Source organism: Ranitomeya variabilis, chromosome 3 (genome assembly GCF_051348905.1).
Source record: "Ranitomeya variabilis isolate aRanVar5 chromosome 3, aRanVar5.hap1, whole genome shotgun sequence".
Lineage (NCBI taxonomy): Eukaryota > Metazoa > Chordata > Amphibia > Anura > Dendrobatidae > Ranitomeya > Ranitomeya variabilis.
In genome coordinates this window covers 340,557,800-340,576,122 of record NC_135234.1, presented here as the reverse complement: position 1 = coordinate 340,576,122, position 18,323 = coordinate 340,557,800, and the positions used below count along the sequence as shown (strand labels likewise).

The 18,323-nt window shown below is 41.5% G+C and overlaps 1 protein-coding gene across 2 annotated transcripts in view; it reads right to left on the bottom strand.

Annotated features, from left to right (window-relative positions):
* LOC143815980 (uncharacterized) overlaps positions 1-18,323 on the bottom strand; it is a 41,776-nt gene that overhangs the window by 15,053 nt on the left and 8,400 nt on the right. For both annotated transcript variants that reach the window (XM_077295833.1, XM_077295834.1), the window contains exons 5-9: positions 16,632-16,802; positions 13,609-13,700; positions 6,551-6,708; positions 5,101-5,204; positions 3,599-3,823 (exon numbers count right to left, since the gene is read on the bottom strand). In XM_077295833.1, the coding sequence (XP_077151948.1) occupies positions 3,599-3,823; positions 5,101-5,204; positions 6,551-6,708; positions 13,609-13,700; positions 16,632-16,802 (750 nt within the window). The remainder of the gene's footprint in view (positions 1-3,598; positions 3,824-5,100; positions 5,205-6,550; positions 6,709-13,608; positions 13,701-16,631; positions 16,803-18,323) is intronic.

The following is an 18,323-nucleotide window of genomic DNA, read 5'->3' as shown; positions in this document are numbered from 1 at the left end:
CAATATACTACGTGGCTGTGCAATATACTACGTGGGCTGTGCAATATACTACGTGGGCTGTGCAATATACTACGTGGGCTGTGCAATATACTACGTGGGCTGTGCAATATACTACGTGGGCTGTGCAATATACTACGTGGGCTGTGCAATATACTACGTGGGCTGTGCAATATACTACGTGGCTGTGCAATATACTGCGTGGCTGTGCAATATACTGCGTGGCTGTGCAATATACTGCGTGGCTGTGCAATATACTACGTGGCTGTGCAATATACTACGTGGGCTGTTATAAGCTACGTGGCTGTGCTATTTACTATGTGGGCTGCTATATACTACGTGGCTGTGCTACATACTACGTGGCTGTGCTATATACTACGTGGCTGTGCTATATACTAAGTGGCCGGCCACGAACAATCAGCGACAGGCGCAGTCTGGCCACGAATTGGCGCGGGATTTGAACCACGCTTCGCTAATTGGTCGCGCCCGGCCGGCCGAATCCAGTGTATTCAATGTATTATTCTAAAATCTTCATAAATAAACTACATATATATTCTAGAGTACCCGATGCGTTAGAATCGGGCTGCCATCTAGTGACCACTATAACATCCTTAGGTACTCCTCTGTGGTCTAATGATGCCACAGGTCAGCGCTGACAGGAAGAGACAAGGTGCTGTGCACAGTTTCTAATATTATACGAATAAATGTACGGTAATTATTGTCCATCCCTACTTCCCTGAGTAAGTTTCTATCCCTTCAAATCTGTACGTGATTCGGATAGGTTTCCCTTATGCATCCTCTTCTAGCTGTAAACATTAATCAAACATCTCAGATCATGACGGGAACTCAAAAGAACATGGTGAACATAAATCCCCTTAAAAGACAAAATTTATTGTATACTCATCTAAAATTACACCACCCCAGTGTTTCTCCCAGCAGAAAAAACTCTGCCAAAAATAGCTGCAAAGTGACCACTCCTAGCACATACCCTACAATAACCTAACTGTTACCTGCCTTGCTGTGGAGGTTGGCACCCTATATAACGCTTTTTTGGCGCCCCCACTCAATGAGCACTCTCCCTTACTGCCCTTCCTCACCCTGATAGAAAAGGTGGGAAAACAATATTAATAGAACAGAGATGAAAAAAGCAAAAAAAATGGTCACACAAAAAAAATATAAAAACCAAATATAATCAAAAATAGCAAAAAAGACCAAGGCAGGACAAGGTACAGTCATATATGATTAGGATCCTTTATCAACATGACTGCCAAATGCTAACTTGTAATATCGGGTATATTGCCAGATTTGCCATAACAATACGGCAAAAAAAACAGTATCAAAGAGAACAAAAGAAACAGATTGATTGGGTCCGTTTATGTGCTCCCTAAATGCTGTTGTTGTTTTTTGGGGGTGTATTGTTTGAACTAAATAGTCATGTTATGGCATGTTTTTACATGCACCTCATTGTAGGTTTTATTAGGATCTGTATGTTTATATCGGTTATGTTTTTTGATAAGACTGCCATATCCCTTTGTGACAGGTTGTCTGATATTGATAGGGTTAAAATAGAATGGGGTATTTCCTCGTCACTCTATGAGATTGTGTCTACGGGCATGATATGAGTCCCACTATCAGAACTATCTTGTAATCTTATGAGACTGAGCGCTGTAAGATTAGTGTTACTGCAGGTGGATTGAGAAGGGACCTTTTTGTCCTATGTAACACACTGTAGGGAATAACTCTAAGACTGTGGAGTCCGTATTAGAGTGGGAGACACCACTGGGCATGCGCAATATCCCTGCTTTGAGCGATATGTCATAGTCAGGTAAAAAGGAGGCGTCACTTCCGGTCCTGCGCATTCAGCTGGAACGCACGCTGCGGGACGACAAGGTGTTGTGAGTCATCTTGAACAGAGACACCTTTGGGCATGCGCAACACTCTGGAACCCACGCTGGAGTGGACTAACCGCTTGTGGGATATGGCAGGTAAAGCACCTGATTACTCGGTTTTCTGGTCCATCGCTGGTCTAGCGGTGGTGCTGATTGGAGCAACTGTATAAACGGGGGTATATAACTCCGCCCGATGTGAACCACCGGTTATGCTTTTTTATCCATGGCATCTGGTATCTAACATATTTGATGGGCCTCCTGATGAACCGCACCACGGGGAAACGCGTTGAGGCGTACAGAGGCATACATTATCAGGATAAGTGATCTCCAGCTTTACTACTGTGTATACCAACAGCATATTTTGTATGGATTATTGATTCTATATGCCCTTATTTATGGGCATTATCTAGACTGCTAGACTATCCTCTAGGTTGCAGTTTGGATTATGTAGTATTGCATGGGCGCTTTCCTGTTTCTTTTGTTCTCTTTGATACTGTTTTTTTTGCCGTATTGTTATGGCAAATCTGGCAATATACCCGATATTACAAGTTAGCATTTGGCAGTCATGTTGATAAAGGATCCTAATCATATATGACTGTACCTTGTCCTGCCTTGGTCTTTTTTGCTATTTTTGATTATATTTGGTTTTTATATTTTTTTTGTGTGACCATTTTTTTGCTTTTTTCATCTCTGTTCTATTAATATTGTTTTCCCACCTTTTCTATCAGGGTGAGGAAGGGCAGTAAGGGAGAGTCCACGTTGAGTGGGGGCGCCAAAAAAGCGTTATATAGGGTGCCAACCTCCACAGCAAGGCAGGTAACAGTTAGGTTATTGTAGGGTATGTGCTAGGAGTGGTCACTTTGCAGCTATTTTTGGCAGAGTTTTTTCTGCTGGGAGAAACACTGGGGTGGTGTAATTTTAGATGAGTATACAATAAATTTTGTCTTCTAGCTGTAAAACCTGTATTTGTTTCCCATAGCAGCCAATCACAAAGCAGCTTTCATATTACCAAAGTGGTTTAAAACATTTAAAGTCGAGCTGTGATTTGTTGGTTGTTGTGAGCAGCAAAGACGGCATCTCTTTAATACAATATAAATAAAGATCCAGTCATAGTCATAGATCGGAGGTGTCCATTGTAAAAAAAAAAATGTTCATGTTTTTAAAGTGAAAAACCACCGGTGGTTTAGTAACTGGTGTGCCTGCTCTTGGTCTACTTCGTCTATCACTCAGTCAGGGCACAGTTGGGGAGGATAAGAGCTGTTCCTCTTTTAAATGGAGCTGGCGCTCTGTGCCCATGTCCACCCTCTGCGGTAAAGACGGTGCAGTCAAGCATGTGGTGTCTCACTGCAAAGTAAGAAGAGCATACCGACTATAGAAGAACAGCAACTATCTATTGGGCACATGTAACCTGTCATGAACAAACTAAAGGACATATCAATGGCCAACCAAGTAGGCCAAAGCCTCTGACACGCTGTATTTCAGGGGGGATATATATTTAGAGCAGTGAGCATTTTTGGAAATTGCTTGCATTTGACAACTTTATTTTAGGATTTTAGGCCACTGAGATATGATTGATATTGTAGGAATAACTCTTTAATTGGGCTACATACTTTGTAATGCAGATAGAATAAGGTATTAAAACAAAATTGATTTGTAGAGCAAATAGGTCAGACAGTGTCAAAAATAGCGCAAAATATAAGAAGGCTTCTCACCCCAAACTTCTTCCCTTTGATGCTCTGCAAGTCCATAGGCAAGGTGTCCACAATGTTCTTGAGCAGGATGAAGCTCTTAATAGCAGCCTCCACAGCGACGTCTCTGTGTTCTTGACTCTGAACAGAACTAAGATCTAAAGAGCTGTAAGGATTCATGTCTGGAGGATCAAATTCTCCCAACCGCATTCGGGTGTAGAACAGGGGGTACAGGCGTTGTTTCACCGTCTAGTGGATCATACAGTCAGAAGACAGGTTACTATTTTCTGGCACTTAGAATCTATATGCAATCTGAATAGTATCATGGTGCGCAGTGGAAAAGGATGATGTCATAGATCACCAGCCATGACATATTCTGTTGATTTTGTTTTTAACAAGCAAACAGTAAAAATGTCTTACAATAAAAATATTAAAGCACTTTTACAAGGCACATGGCGTATGGGGATTCGGAGAATGACTGCAAGGTTTGGGTATTAACTGAATTCTACACATAATCTAATATACCAAAAAGAGCCCACAGGACATGCAAAATAAATGAGATAAAAGGGAGAAAAAATGGAAAATAACTATTGTAAAAATGCCTTTATTGAGGTGAATGGCAAATTGATACAAAGTGCAAGAGTGCACGCACAAAAATAAAATAAAATCTTATTAGAAATAATACCATAAACTGTTAAGTCAGGGACCGCCCAAGGAGAATCCTGAAATACCGTAAAATAGTATATATGTAGAGATAAATAGCAATAAATATATTGGATTATAGAATTATGATAAATAATTGAATATTAGAATATAAAATATAAATAAATCACAAAAATATATCCAATAACAAATAATGCTGAACCATGAATCAATCAAATTGAAACTAGTATACTGCCTAATATATAATACTATATCCAATCACACTCCCAAACGGTTGTACACTAGTGGAGATAATAATCATAAGTCCCCCCGTCAGGAAAACATGGCTGAAGAGGGCTGACTGCAAAAATCATGTGCAAAATAGCCACTCATAAGTGAAAGCAACCCAAAACCGTGAGAGAGATGCTGTGAAAGGAAAATAAAATAATACCTGGTAACAGGAAAAATGGCAGTCCCCGACGTGTGTTTCGGAACTGCGTCCTTTGTCACAGTTATTTCTGTGTGGGCACTATTGCACTTTGTATCAATTTGCCATTCACCTCAATAAAGGCATTTTTACAATAGTTATTTTCCATTTTTTGTCCCCTTTATCTAATTTATTTTGCATGTCTTGTGGGCTCTTTTTGGTGTTTAACCGGAATGGTCTGCCATTCAAATTACTGGACGTAGTCGCCCACATTATTTTACATTTATTTTAAATAAGTGTTCTGATTATAATTTTGGTTTTTATGAGCGGTTACATCTAGTTTCTTTTTGACATAATCTAATATAGCAGGGTAATTCTTGGATGGAATATATTGATGCAAAAAGGGGCTTTTCATTTTGAGACAGAAATAATTATCTTTCCTTATGCCATTCTTTACCTCCAGCGTGATGTTACCCAAATTCACTGCATCTTGTATTTTCATGAAAACATTGTCTTTCAGATTGAAGGACAGCTCCAAATTGCATCCTGAGGTCACAGAAGCTAAAGACAAATAGCAAAAATGAAAATGCTGTGCTTCCTCCAACTTTGTGTTTTCACATAAGAAAGTCAGCAGGTGATTACAAGCACCAATCACAAATTTGAGGCTGCCCTTTTTACTTAAAGAAGCACCCATAGTCTTTATTCTTTTTAAAGTCTCAGGAAGTCTCTTTTCCTTGCATAAATCATCCCCCTCTTCAACTCCTGACCCAGCTGATCCCTCCTACCCCTTGCCAGGTACTTTTGCAGTGACTCATGAAGGCGAAATTGGCTTAGAAGGATTCCACTAGCCAGTTTTTAATCACATGATGTCATATGCCTAATGGAAAGGAGAAGAATTACCTGGGCAGAAAGGCAAAGTTAGCAATTGTAATTACACGGTGCTATATAATATGATGACTGCAATATATTTAGGGGATAAAATGTTGATGGGAGTGCTCCTTTAGTAAAAACGTGGGTAGCCCCAGACTGATGATTTGTCTAAGATTTCCAGTCCACTACCAAAACCTTCAGAAGTAGCTCTAACGTCCCCCAAAAGGGCCCAACTTTCTAGCAAAGTAGTGTACGTACTACTGGTTTATGGTATCCTGGAAAGCAGAGTAGGCGCACACGACCCTCTGCAGCTGTTCTTGTAGAAAAGAGATCTTGCTGTTTCTACTAGTCCAGCATTTTTGCATACTTTAACTGATATCGAACAGTAACAGCTATGAAGAGGTTAACATTTGGTAACAAATTAAGAAAGAACTTAAATCAAACCTGTCATGTCCCCAAAAGCTATTAAATTGAAGATATGAGTTAATTTGCAGGTTAATAGCATTCTAAAGCTGCCAAGCCACCAAACTGAAAGCACGGCTACCAGAAGAAAACTTTATTCCTCTCAGCAGCCTCCAGCTTTCAGTCCTAGATGCGTAGGGGTGTTTCTTCAATCACCACTCTGTATACAGCGAGTAGCGGCTGTAAGCACGCCTTGACACTAACTGACAACAGTGTCCGCACAGATGTTCTGCAGTGAAAGCTTTCAGTCAATGTTCTAGGGCATGTTTACAGCTGCAGCTCACTTTAAGTGCCATCTTATTTTCTCCTTGTTGTTGTGTAGGAACTGAAACTGAGGATTGGACTCATAATTCTGTTGATAATTTATTTTTAGTTCCATTAACGATCGAAAAAAAATTATATTGCAAAGGGTCTAAGACACAAGTCTATTGCCTTTCATCTTTAAATGACCAATGAGAGCTCAAAGCTAAAGAACTCTCTTCACAGCAATCTTAGTTTCCGGGGACCTCATTAAATACATTAGACTTCACCAACATCAGGGGCCTTTCAGGTAGATGATTATTCTGAGGACTCACCAATGGCGGTTTCCAGAAAGCTGCTGGTGTACTTGTGTGCCCACATAATAAATTCAACTGCGCCTTCATCACTTACAACATAACCTTTAAAGCCCCACTCAGAGCGCAGGATGTCAGATAGTAGCTTTTTATTAGCACAAGCGGGAACTCCATTTACTCTGCAAAACACAAAGAAATTGAAATCACGTCATCAGCGGGACAGCATTAAGCTACTTACCGGTAGCGGTATTTTTCGGAGGCCCATGACAGCACCACGAGAGAGGGGATCCGCCCATTAGGAACAGGAAAACTACAGGCACAGTACAAAAGGGCGGCACCTCTCCCACATATCAGTTGTATTATAGAGCATGAGAGGACTACCGCGGTTAATAGCATACAAATATAAACAATCATATACAATATCTTATTAAAAACTGCAATCCAGATATCACATGTGAAAAAAAACCTTTTTTTTTTTTTTTTTTTTAATTTTAAGGAAGTGCAAACCCCACGTGAATAGGGAGGGAACTAAGGGTGCTGTCATGGTCCTCTGAAAAATGCCGCTACCGGTAAGTAGCTTAATGTTTTATTCGGACTCCCATGACAGCACCACGAGAGATTTACAGAGATGTAAGCCACCCTAGGGAGGGACTATAGCCTGTAGCACCCTTAACCCAAAAGTGAGATCTGAGGAGAATCCCAAGTCCAACCGATAGTGTTTGAATGTGGCCGCCTTACATATCTTGGTCTATAGATACTCCAGATCTTTCCCCCCAGGATGATGCCATGGCCCTGGTGGAATGCGCCTTCAGATTCTGCGGAGCTGGACCTCCACCTGCTGTATAAGCCAGAGAGATAGCCTCCCTAATCCATTTGGCTAGAGTGCATTTTGAAACTCTGAACCCTTTCCTAGGACCTTGGAAGGATAAGAATAGCGCATTACCCTTCTTCCAAGCATCAGTGACTGAGATATAATGTAAAAGGCATCTTCTAACATCTAATGTACGGAGTTCTTTTTCTCTAGGGTTAGAAGGATTAGGGATAAAAGATGGCAAAACTATCTCCTGCCACCTGTGAAAATGGGATGCTACTTTTTGCAAATAAGCTGGATCCGGCTTGAGGACCACTCTATCGTGTAAGAATTCTGTATAAGGGGGAAGTCTGCAAAGTGCCAGGATGTCTCCTGTCCTTCGAGCCAATGTTATAGCTCCCAGGAAAGCTGTTTTAAGCGACAACATCTTGATTGAGGCTTCTTGTAAGGGTTCAAAGGGGTCTCTTGTCAAAGATGAAAGGACTAGATTTAGGTCCCATGGTACCGTCTTGTTTTTATGCAAAGGTCTAGCTCTACCGACTGCCTTAATGAACCTCGACACCCAATAGTTATTGGCAATATTACAAGAGAACAGGGCACCCAGGGCTGAGACCTGTAAGCTCAGTGTACTTGTAGAAAGATTTAATTCTAACCCCTTCTGCAGAAATTCTAAGATCTGGCATATCGGCACACCTTCTTTGATGAAATCTGAAAAGGCCAGGAACTTTCTCCAGGTTCTAGAGTAGATTTTTGTTGTTATCTGTTTCCTACTCTTTAGAAGGGAATCTACCAAATTTGGGGAGAAGCTTCTGTCCTTTAACAATGACCGCTTAAACTCCAAGCCGTTAAATGGAGTCCCATCATTTGTGGATGGCAGATCGGTCCAAGGAAAAGCAAGTTCGGGATATCTGGGAATACCCAGGGATCGCCTACAGACATTGTCCTGAGCCACGCAAACCAGATTCTCCTGGGCCAGAATGGGGCAATCAGGTTGACCCCATCTGCGGACAATTTGATTGAAAATGTTGCCGTTTAGAGACCATTCTCCTTGTTTTAGCGTATTGCGGCTGAGAAAGTCTGCTTTTACATTTTCTTTCCCTTTGATGTGAAGAGCAGTCAAAGATTGAAAATTTGTCTCTGCTGTTTGGAACAGGCGATCTGCCACCTGCATCAGAGCCTCGGAACGTGTTCCACCTTGATGATTTACATAAGCCACCGCCACCTGGTTGTCCGAGAGGATCCCGACGTGGTGTCCCTGCAGATATGAGGACTTTTTTAACTGCTAACTCGATCGACATTAACTCCCTCTGATTGGATGAAGATGTTGTGTGGGGTTCCCATTGTCCCTGAACCACAATGTCACCCATGTGGGCCCCTCACCCTGAGGGGCTAGCATCTGTGGTTATCACCCGAGTTATATGTGTTAGAAGGTACCGTCTCACAGTGGCACTTTGGTCGCTACGACGGCACGATCCGTGAAGCTCTAGCGTCGCTCCATTATCGCTCCAGCGTCGTAGACTGCGGTCACAATTCGCAATGCACGGCGGCTGGAGTGATAATTTCATGACGTATTTTCGATGTAGAAGTCGTACGTATCAAGCTCCTCCACCCATTACATCGTATACAATATCGTGCACACCTTTGTTACACGATGCGATCATGCCGCCACAGCGGGACACTTGACGACGAAAGAAAGTTTCAAACAATCTGCTACGATGTACGATTCTCAGCGGGGTCCCTGATCGCAGTAGCGTGTCAGACACAGCGAGATCGTAAGTATATCGCTGGAATGTCATGGATCGTGCCGTCGTAGTGACCAAAGTGCCACTGTGAGACAGTACCCTTACCCAGGGAACGCCTGCCGACAACTGGAATACATGATATGAGGGACCCTAACAAGGACATAGCTTGTCGAAGAGTCATGGAGGGTGTATTAATTGCTTTTAATACCTGTCGCTGAATTTGATCTGACTTCTCACTAGGAAGATGACACTGTTGTGTAGCTGAATCTAACAACAACCCTAAAAACTTTTGAACTTTTAGGGGCTGTAATCGAGATTTTTCATAATTTATTATCCAATCTAGGTGTTCCAACTTACTTCTAGCTACTTCCAATTGTGACAAGCAATGATCCATTTAATTCCCCACTAAGAGAAAATCATCTAGGTAGGGGACAATAAGAATATTGGATTCCCGTAAATGTGCCATAACCTCAGCAACTATCTTTGTAAATACCCTAGGGGCAGAAGATAGACCGAAGGGAAGTGCCCTATACTGAAAATGGCGAACTACTCCCCCATTAAACCACTACCCTTAGGAATAGTTGGAAATCTACATGGATGAGTACATGATAATATGCATCTTTTAATTCCACTACTACCATGAAGCAGTTTTTAAACAGCATCTTTATTGTTGAATTGATAGACTCCATTTTGAAGGTATGTTTGACCAGAAAATTATTAAGGAATCTAAGGTTTATGATGGTCCTATATATTTTGCCAGGCTTCTGAATAAGGAACAGGGGAGAGTAAAATCCCCTTCCTCTTTCAGATTCTGGAACTTCTATCAAGACATCTTTTGAACAAAGAGACATCACCTCTTCTTCTAAAGCCGACTGTTCAAGGGGAGAAGAGCGTAAGGGAATCAATTTAAAATTATCCTGTGTGGTACGACTAAACTCAAGTTTGAGTCCCTGAGATATAGTGTTCTGCACCCAAACACTATTTGTGATTTTAGACCATGCAGAAAAGAAGTGTAACAATCTTCCCCCCCCCCGGAATTGCTAGTCATTGGTCTGGCTTCTTTCTCTCCCTCGAGGAACGACGAAACAGTATACTGGAGATTGGCTTCTACGCAAAACAGTGGAAGAAGCAGTGATGTGACCAGCAGGCAGTGGTCCTGGAGCCTGGGGTTCTGCCCACAAAGTCGGATGCTTTGCTTGCATGTGCCTGATCATGCTGGTGGAGGTCAGGCTGGTTGTTTTGCTACCCCTGCTGATGCGGGCATGGCAAGTGCTGCAAATGGTCTGTTTGGGGTTATCGGCAGAGTCTTTAAAAAGCAGCCAAACTCGGGAAGATCTCACAGGTGGAATGGCAACTTCACTCATGTTGGTGTTACGGGGAACGGATGCACGCCTTCTGTCTGTGGCCACCACAGTGCTTCTTCCTGCCTGTTGGGGGGATATGCCTCCTTCCCCATTTGTGCTGCTGTCCTCGCTATGCATGTCCTCCTGCCAGGTTGGGTCAGTCACTATAGTTCTAGAGAAATGGCATGAACTTTGCAAAGTATGTGGTAGGTACAGGCTGGACCTGGAGTCAATCAAGTCAGAATCACAGAATAAAAAAAACAGCCGCACTCAGAGTGTAGGTTTTCAAATGCGTAACAAAGGTCAGATATTTATTTGAGTCACAACAGAAGTAAAGAAAGGTTCCAAGGTAACGTTTCGACCCCGTAATTGATCTTTATCAAACCTCACTTTGAAGAAGATAAAGGTAGCAAAAGAGGGGCCGCAGTAGAATATAGGGGCTCACAAGTAGAGCTAGGCACGGAAGGGGACATTGGTCCTGGTAGGAACTGCTGATCCCGTATGGCGGGTGTCTGTGGTGACGTCAACAGACATTTCTCAGGAGTTGTGGATGTAAGAGTTGCAGACTTACACTAACTAAAACCACGATTCTGACCCTATCTCGGCAGCAGCTCTCCCTACTCTCGCTGAAACAGGAACAGAATGCGGAGAGCAGGTCGGTGCCAGGTCTCTTATACTCGGGACGATGCTGTACGGCCCAGCCAATAACAGCACGACCACAACAAAGATGGCTGCGGTGTTTCATGGCCTGGCAGACAATCCCTGCACCATGATTGGGTCTCTAAAGTCCGCCAAAATTGCTGGGTGGAGACTGCAGTTACCGCCGAATAAGACTGGAAATGCTCACCGAGTACACCAAGCATAGCGACACTTCGGCAAGTAACGAGTAATGGCGAGCACGTTCGCTCATCACTACTCCTTACCTTGACAAGCCAGAGCTTTCACAAGGAGAAACCTTACATCTTAGACCTCAGTCCAGAGCCTCTCATCTAGCCTAAAAAGTTCTCCTGCTTCGCACTGACTAGGGCCAAGAGCCCGAAACACCGTGTCTGCGAATTGAGATACTGATTTGGCTCCTATCCTAAGTCATATTGCAAGACTCGTTAAAGGGTTGATTGTGACTTGAAGGATCGCTACTTCCAACAGGTGGCGCTATAGAGCTCAAGTCCTCTTTTTCTCTGAAGAGGCAGTTTACATATTAAACTTCCCAGAGGAGCATTGCACAGCGAATAAGCCTCCTTACCTTGACAAGCCAGAGCTGGTATGTCACTCTCCACAAGGAGAAACCTTACCCCTTAGACCTCAGTCCTGAGCCTCTCACCTAGCCAAGTCAGTTCTCATGCTTCGCATTGATGAGGGCCAACAGCGTGAAACACTGTGTCTGCGAATTGAGATACTGATTTGGCTTTTATCCTAAGTCATATTGCAAGACTTGTTAAAGGGTTGATTGTGACTTGTAGGATCGCCACTTCCAATAGGTGGCGCTATAGAGTTCAAGTCCTCTTTTTCTCTGAAGAGGCAATTTACACGTGCAAGGATAAAAATTTAATTTTATTTTTCACACAACAATATTCCTTTAGCCACAATTTTTTAAATTTTCGCAAGGATAACCTAAGAAAACGGACTATAAATTTTGTTGTGCAATTAGTCCTGAGTATACCGATACCCCATATGCGTTGGCTCAGAAGGGAAGGAGCACGATTTGAATCCGGAGCACAAAACTGTCTGGAAGAGATAACACAAGACGCACATGATGAAGGCGCAGGAGCCCAGGAACACAAGCCAAATAAGGTACCATTTACTCCTAGACACGCTTCCTAGTATCAACAATTGGACTTATTTGTCTCCAACAACAGTATGAATAAGACTCTGGCAGGGTTAAAACATTATTTTTTTGTCGCTAAATTTCCTGCACCTTTTTCCATATCAGTGCTTTTGTCATGCTCACTACATGTGAAATAAACTTTCTGCAAATGTTCATCAAGAGTGTGCGGTGATTCCTTACTACATGGAATAGATAACAGACACCATGTCATGTTTGCAGAGTCCCTGATGTGCCTAAACAATAGAAACCCCCCAAAAGTGACCCTATTTTGGAAAGTACACCCCTCAAGAAATTTATGTAGAGTTGTAGTGAGCACTTTCAACCCTCATGCGACTATATAACATTGGGCTAAATACATGAAAACAACACTAAAATGTTGCTTTAGCATCAAGTTTTTAATTTAAAAAAAGACTAATAGGAATAAACGAAAAGTGCAATTTGTTACACAATTTCCCCTGAGTACATACTGTATGCTTATCTCATGTTGCTGAATTGCAACCACACCAGGTGAGTGGTTTCACTTTTCTCACTCCTCCATATCATCGGATAAGACCCTATTGCGCTCTTTTTTCTTCTAGATCATTCTTTCCAATGGACTGGTATGGTAGTCGAGAGAGTGCTGAAGGCACCATGTGGCCATCATCTTGGTCGAGAGAGTGCTGAAGGCACCATGTGGCCATCATCTTGGTCCTCCTATGAAGCCCAGCCACTGGGTGGACTTCATAACGGAATATTTTTCACTTTATACTGTGATACCATGGTATTGCTGTATATTGTACATCGATCATACTTTTTTTACCACTTAAAAACTAAACCGATACAATTTTGGAATCATAATTCCTCGTCATTTTTACAGCACAATATACGTTGTAAAAACAAAACCCAAAAAGCAATTGTGTTATCGCATTTTTTTTTGCGCTGCAGATGGAATTTTTTCCCATTTTCCAGTAAAATATATGGTCAAATGGGTAATGCCATACAAAACTACATCTTGTCCACCCAAAAATAAGCACTCAAAGGTTGAATAAAAATGTTGAAACTCTTTGGAAGAAAGGGATGATAAAAATAGAAGTTCAAAAATGGAAAATTGCCTGATAAGGAAAATTAAAGTACAGAATTGAATCTTTTTTGCATTAAAACAACACAATAAAAGGTAGCATCAAATCTGCACAAAAATGCATTAAAAAGAGAAAACACATAGAAAAGCAACATAAATGCAATAAACAGTAGATTTGTAATACACATTTTAGTGTGGACACCTGTGGAAAACCAGCAATGAAAAAATGCAGTGTCCTAAAATTCTGGATCTATAATAAAGCCCAGTAATGACTGCCAATGGCGTGTGTGTGGATACTTGCCTGTTATAACTGCACATAATGCTGTAGGTGCCAGCTTCAACACAAGCCTGAAATTGTGGTAAAAATGTCATTCGCAAGTCTCTCTCCTCCACCTGTGGAAAAAACAAAAGATGAGCAACTTGGACTAAACACTTATGATTGTGCAACCTCTGGCAAAAATTACCATATATACTCAAGTATAAGCCGAGATTTTCGGCCCATTTTTTTAGGCTGAAAGTGCCCCTCTTGGCTTATACTCGAGTCATTCCCAGGGGGTCGGCGGGGGAGAGGCAGCTGTCAAATCATACTCACCTGCTCCCGGCGCTGTCCCTGCTTCTCACAGATGGTCTCCGGGTGCTGACAGCTTCTTCCAGAGTTGAGCGGTCACATGGTACCGCTCATTAAAGTAATGACTATGGACGCGACTCCACTCCCTAGGGGTGGAGCGCATATTCATTATTTTAATGAGCGGTACCAGTGACCACTCAACACTGGAAGAAGCTGCCGGCGCTGAGACCATCTGTCAGTGAGAAGCAGGGACCACGCCGGGAGCAGGTGAGTACAATGGGTATGTAACCACCGGCCTTCGAGGATGTTCATTCAGTTGTTTAATGTTGTAGGAAAAAGCGCATCACAGGAATGGCACAAAACTACAGTCATTTCAAATGACAAATTTCTGGCTTTAATAAACACTAAAAGAAATCAAGAACAAAAAATGCTGTAGTCAGTAATGGTTACTTTTTTAGAACAAGCAGAGGGAAAAAAAATTATGGAATCATCCTCTAAATTTCAATTCCCAAAACTAACAGCTGCATCAAATTAGATCTGCTCGTTATTCTGCATCTAAAAAGGAGTGATCACACCTTGGAGAACTGTTGTACCATGTGGACTGACATGAATCATGGCTCCAACAGGAGAGATGTCAATTGAAACAAAGGAGAGAATTATCAAACTCTTAAAAGAGGGTAAATTGTCAGGCAATGTCGCAAAAGATGTTGGTTGTTCACAGTCAGCTGTGTCTAAAATCTGGACCAAATACAAACAACATGGGAAGGTTGTTAAGCCAAACATACTGGTAGACCAACGAAGACATCAAAGCGTCAATACCGGAAACTTAAAGCAATATGTCTCCAAAACAGGAAATGCACAACAAAACAAATGAGGAACGAATGGGTAGAAACTGAAGTCAACGTCTGTGACCGAACTGTAAGAAACCACCTAAAGGAAATGGGGATTTACATACAGAAAAGCTAAATGAAAGCCATCATTAACACCTAAACAGAAAAAAACAAGGTTACCATGCTCTAAGGAAAATCAATCGTGGACTGTGGATGACTGGATGAAAGTCATATTCAGTGATGAATCACGAATCTGCATTGGGCAAGGTGATGATGCTGGAACTTTTGTTTGGTGCCGTTCCAATGAGATTTATAAAGATGACTGCCTGAAGAGAACATGCAAATTTCCACAGTCATTGATGATATGGGGCTGCATGTCAGGTAAAGGCACTGGGGAGATGGCTGTCATTACATCTTCAATAAATGCACAAGTTTATGTTGATATTTTGGACACTTTTCTTATCCCATCAATTGAATGGATGTTTGGGGATGATGAAATCATTTTTCAAGATGATAATGCATCCTGCCATAGAGCAAAAACTGTGAAAATATTCCTTGAAAATAGACACATAAGGTCAATGTCATGGCCTGCAAATAGTCCGGATCTCAATCCAATTGAAAATCTTTGGTGAAAGTTGAAGAAAATGGTCCATGACAAGGCTCCAACCTGCAAAGCTGATCTGGCAACAGCAATCAGAGAAACTTGGAGCCAGACTGATGAATAGTACTGTTTGACACTCATTAAGTCCATGCCTCGGAGACTGCAATCTCTTATAAAAGCCAGAGGTGGTGCAAAATACTAGTTATGTGTTGGAGTGGTTTTTTGTTTGTTTTTCATGATTCCATTACTTTTTCCCACATAATTGAGTGAGTCCATAAATTTTTCCCTCTGCTGGTTCTAAAAAGGTAACCATTACTGACTACAATACTTTTTGTTCTTGATTTCTTTTAGTGTTTATTAAAGCCAGAAAGTTGCCATTTGAAATGACTTTACAGTAGTTTTGTGCCATGTCTGTGATCTGCTTTTTTTCTACAACATTAAACTGAATGAACATCCTCCAAGGCTGGTGACTACATAATTTTTGCCAGGGGTTGTAATAAATGTATTTGTGTAAATGGAAGAGGGGTGTTAAAATGTTCTCCACAACTACTCTGTGTTCTCTGTATGTAAGGAAACACTACGATCAGTGATTAAGGCGATGTTCACATTGCATTTTACCTTATGTTCAGTATCACCATCATGGCTTATATCAGAACCCCACAAAACGGGATTTGGGTGTAAGTGCTGACAGGGCAATTGTCTATAATGATGCAGACGGAGTCAGTGTGGTGTGTTGTATATGCCTAGTTAAAAAGGGTTGTCCACTACTACAACTACCCGTTCTGAATCCCTATGTTTCCCCCGTGTAAAATAACTAACAACATTTCTTGATCTGAATGTTTGGAGCCCATAAAATAAAAATACTTATACTCACTGGTGCAGGCACTCGCTGTCCCAGGGATTGTGTGACACTGTTATGTCAAGTAATCTCTGCAGCCAATCAGCGCTGGCTGCTGGTCTCACTTCCACCAGATGTATGCGATCCCTGGGAGAGCCAGTGCCAACAGGGATTTAATGGGGAAGGCATTGGAGATAAGTATGAAGATGAGTAGAGATGTTATTATTTTAGAAAGGGGAAAACAAGGATTCAAAAGTGGTTGTCTGAGTAGTGGACAACCCTTTTAAGGTGTGCAGAATGACATAGTCTAGGGCATCGAGAGCCACATGTGACCACCGAGACTCAGGTTGTGCACCCATAGTCAAGATTCATGAGGTACCTAAAACTAAAATGGAAATGAAAATTATCAACAAGCTACTTTTAGACTTAATATATTAGCATCAATCATTGATACATAAAACAAAATCCAAAAGCCAGACTGCATTACCTTGGCATCAAAGCTAAATCTGGAAACAGGAATATTTTCAGGCCCACCGTGGACGTCAAAGTGTTTGCAGCCAGCATTGGCTTTGATATAACGAGGGTGGTCTCCCTGTAGTCCTTTCACAAAAGCTCTGGCTAGAAGTCCACTAAGGTAAGGATCTTCCCCATAAGTTTCCTGCAGATAAAACCTTACAAAATGTAATAGTTGAAAACACATTGCTTATAAAGTGTTGGTAGAAGTCCATGAACGAGCATCAGCCTGCAAGCTTTACATCACCAAGAACAATGCCAAGTGTCAGAGTGTTGTGAAGTTGCCAGTACTGGACTCTGGAGCTATGGAAATGTGACAAATCACAATTCTCTACATGGCTGTATAATCATCGAGACCAAGTTTGGCAAAAGCCAAGAGAACGTTGCCTGCTTGACTTCAATAGGTGGAGGAGAGATAATTCTATGAACTTATTTTTCAAGATGGACAGTGGTAAGCTTCTAAATTTATAGAAAATTGTATGCTTCCACTTTGTTGGAATACTTCTGGTAAGGTCTTGTTTGTTCCAGTATTACTGTGTTTTAATGCAAAAACACAATTAATAAAAGGCATGGTTGGGCGAGTTTGGTTTGGAAGAATAGAGCCCTGGCCTGAACCCCATCAAACACTTTAGGTTTAACTAGAATTCAGATTGTGAGCCAGGTCTCCTCCTTCAACATCTGACCTCACAATTACTCTTTTGAATTAATGGGCAAAAATTCTCACATACATTCCAAAATCTTCTAAAAAGCATGGCATTACAAGATCTATTCCTTAAATAATAAATAAAAACACAACACAGAATTTATTGAGTGGAAGAAAAATGGCCGTGATGTTTATTTAGGGTTAAACCAGTTACAAACAGAATAAATAATATAATCACAACTTCCATATTTCCATAAAAACACCAAATCCAATCCGCCCATACCAATGGGCGATTTTCCCACAAACAAGAACATCACGACGGGGACTTAACAAAGAAAAGGGGAGGGAGGGTGGGCTCTTCTTTTCTTCACTGCTCCAGCGGAATGAGGTTCCCTGGTAGAAGCTGGCAAATATATAGCAGAATAAATCTGCCCAACAACCATAACCACCAATAAAAATCATTTGAAATGGGCGCCAAAAGCGCCAGTTAAAACCAGAGCTTCTAAAAATAGCTCACCATGTACATTTAAACTGACCTGAGATTGAACCCTAAATTAAAGCCCAAGGGGCATATCTGATAACCTCAATCTTCCTAAGATCTGTAATGCCATGAGACCCCCCCTTTATTTTATTTTTTGACGGGGGGGGGGGGCTAGCATGGCATTACAAGATCTATTCCTTAAATAAATAAAAACACAACACAGAATTTATTGAGTGGAAGAAAAATGGCCGTGATGTTTATTTAGGGTTAAACCAGTTACAAACAGAATAAAATAATGTAATCACAACTTCCATATTTCCATAAAAACACCAAATCCAATCCGCCCATACCAATGGGCGATTTTCCCAAAAGCCAAGCCTCAAAGAGGCGAGCCCCCCCATAACCACACAGCCACTTTTCAACCATCGTTTGTAAATTTAAGTTAAAAATATCCAATCCAATAACTGATAAATGGACCAAATCATTCCGAAAAAGCCCTGGTAAAAACCCTTCTAATTCCTCGTGACGAAAAGAAAAACCGC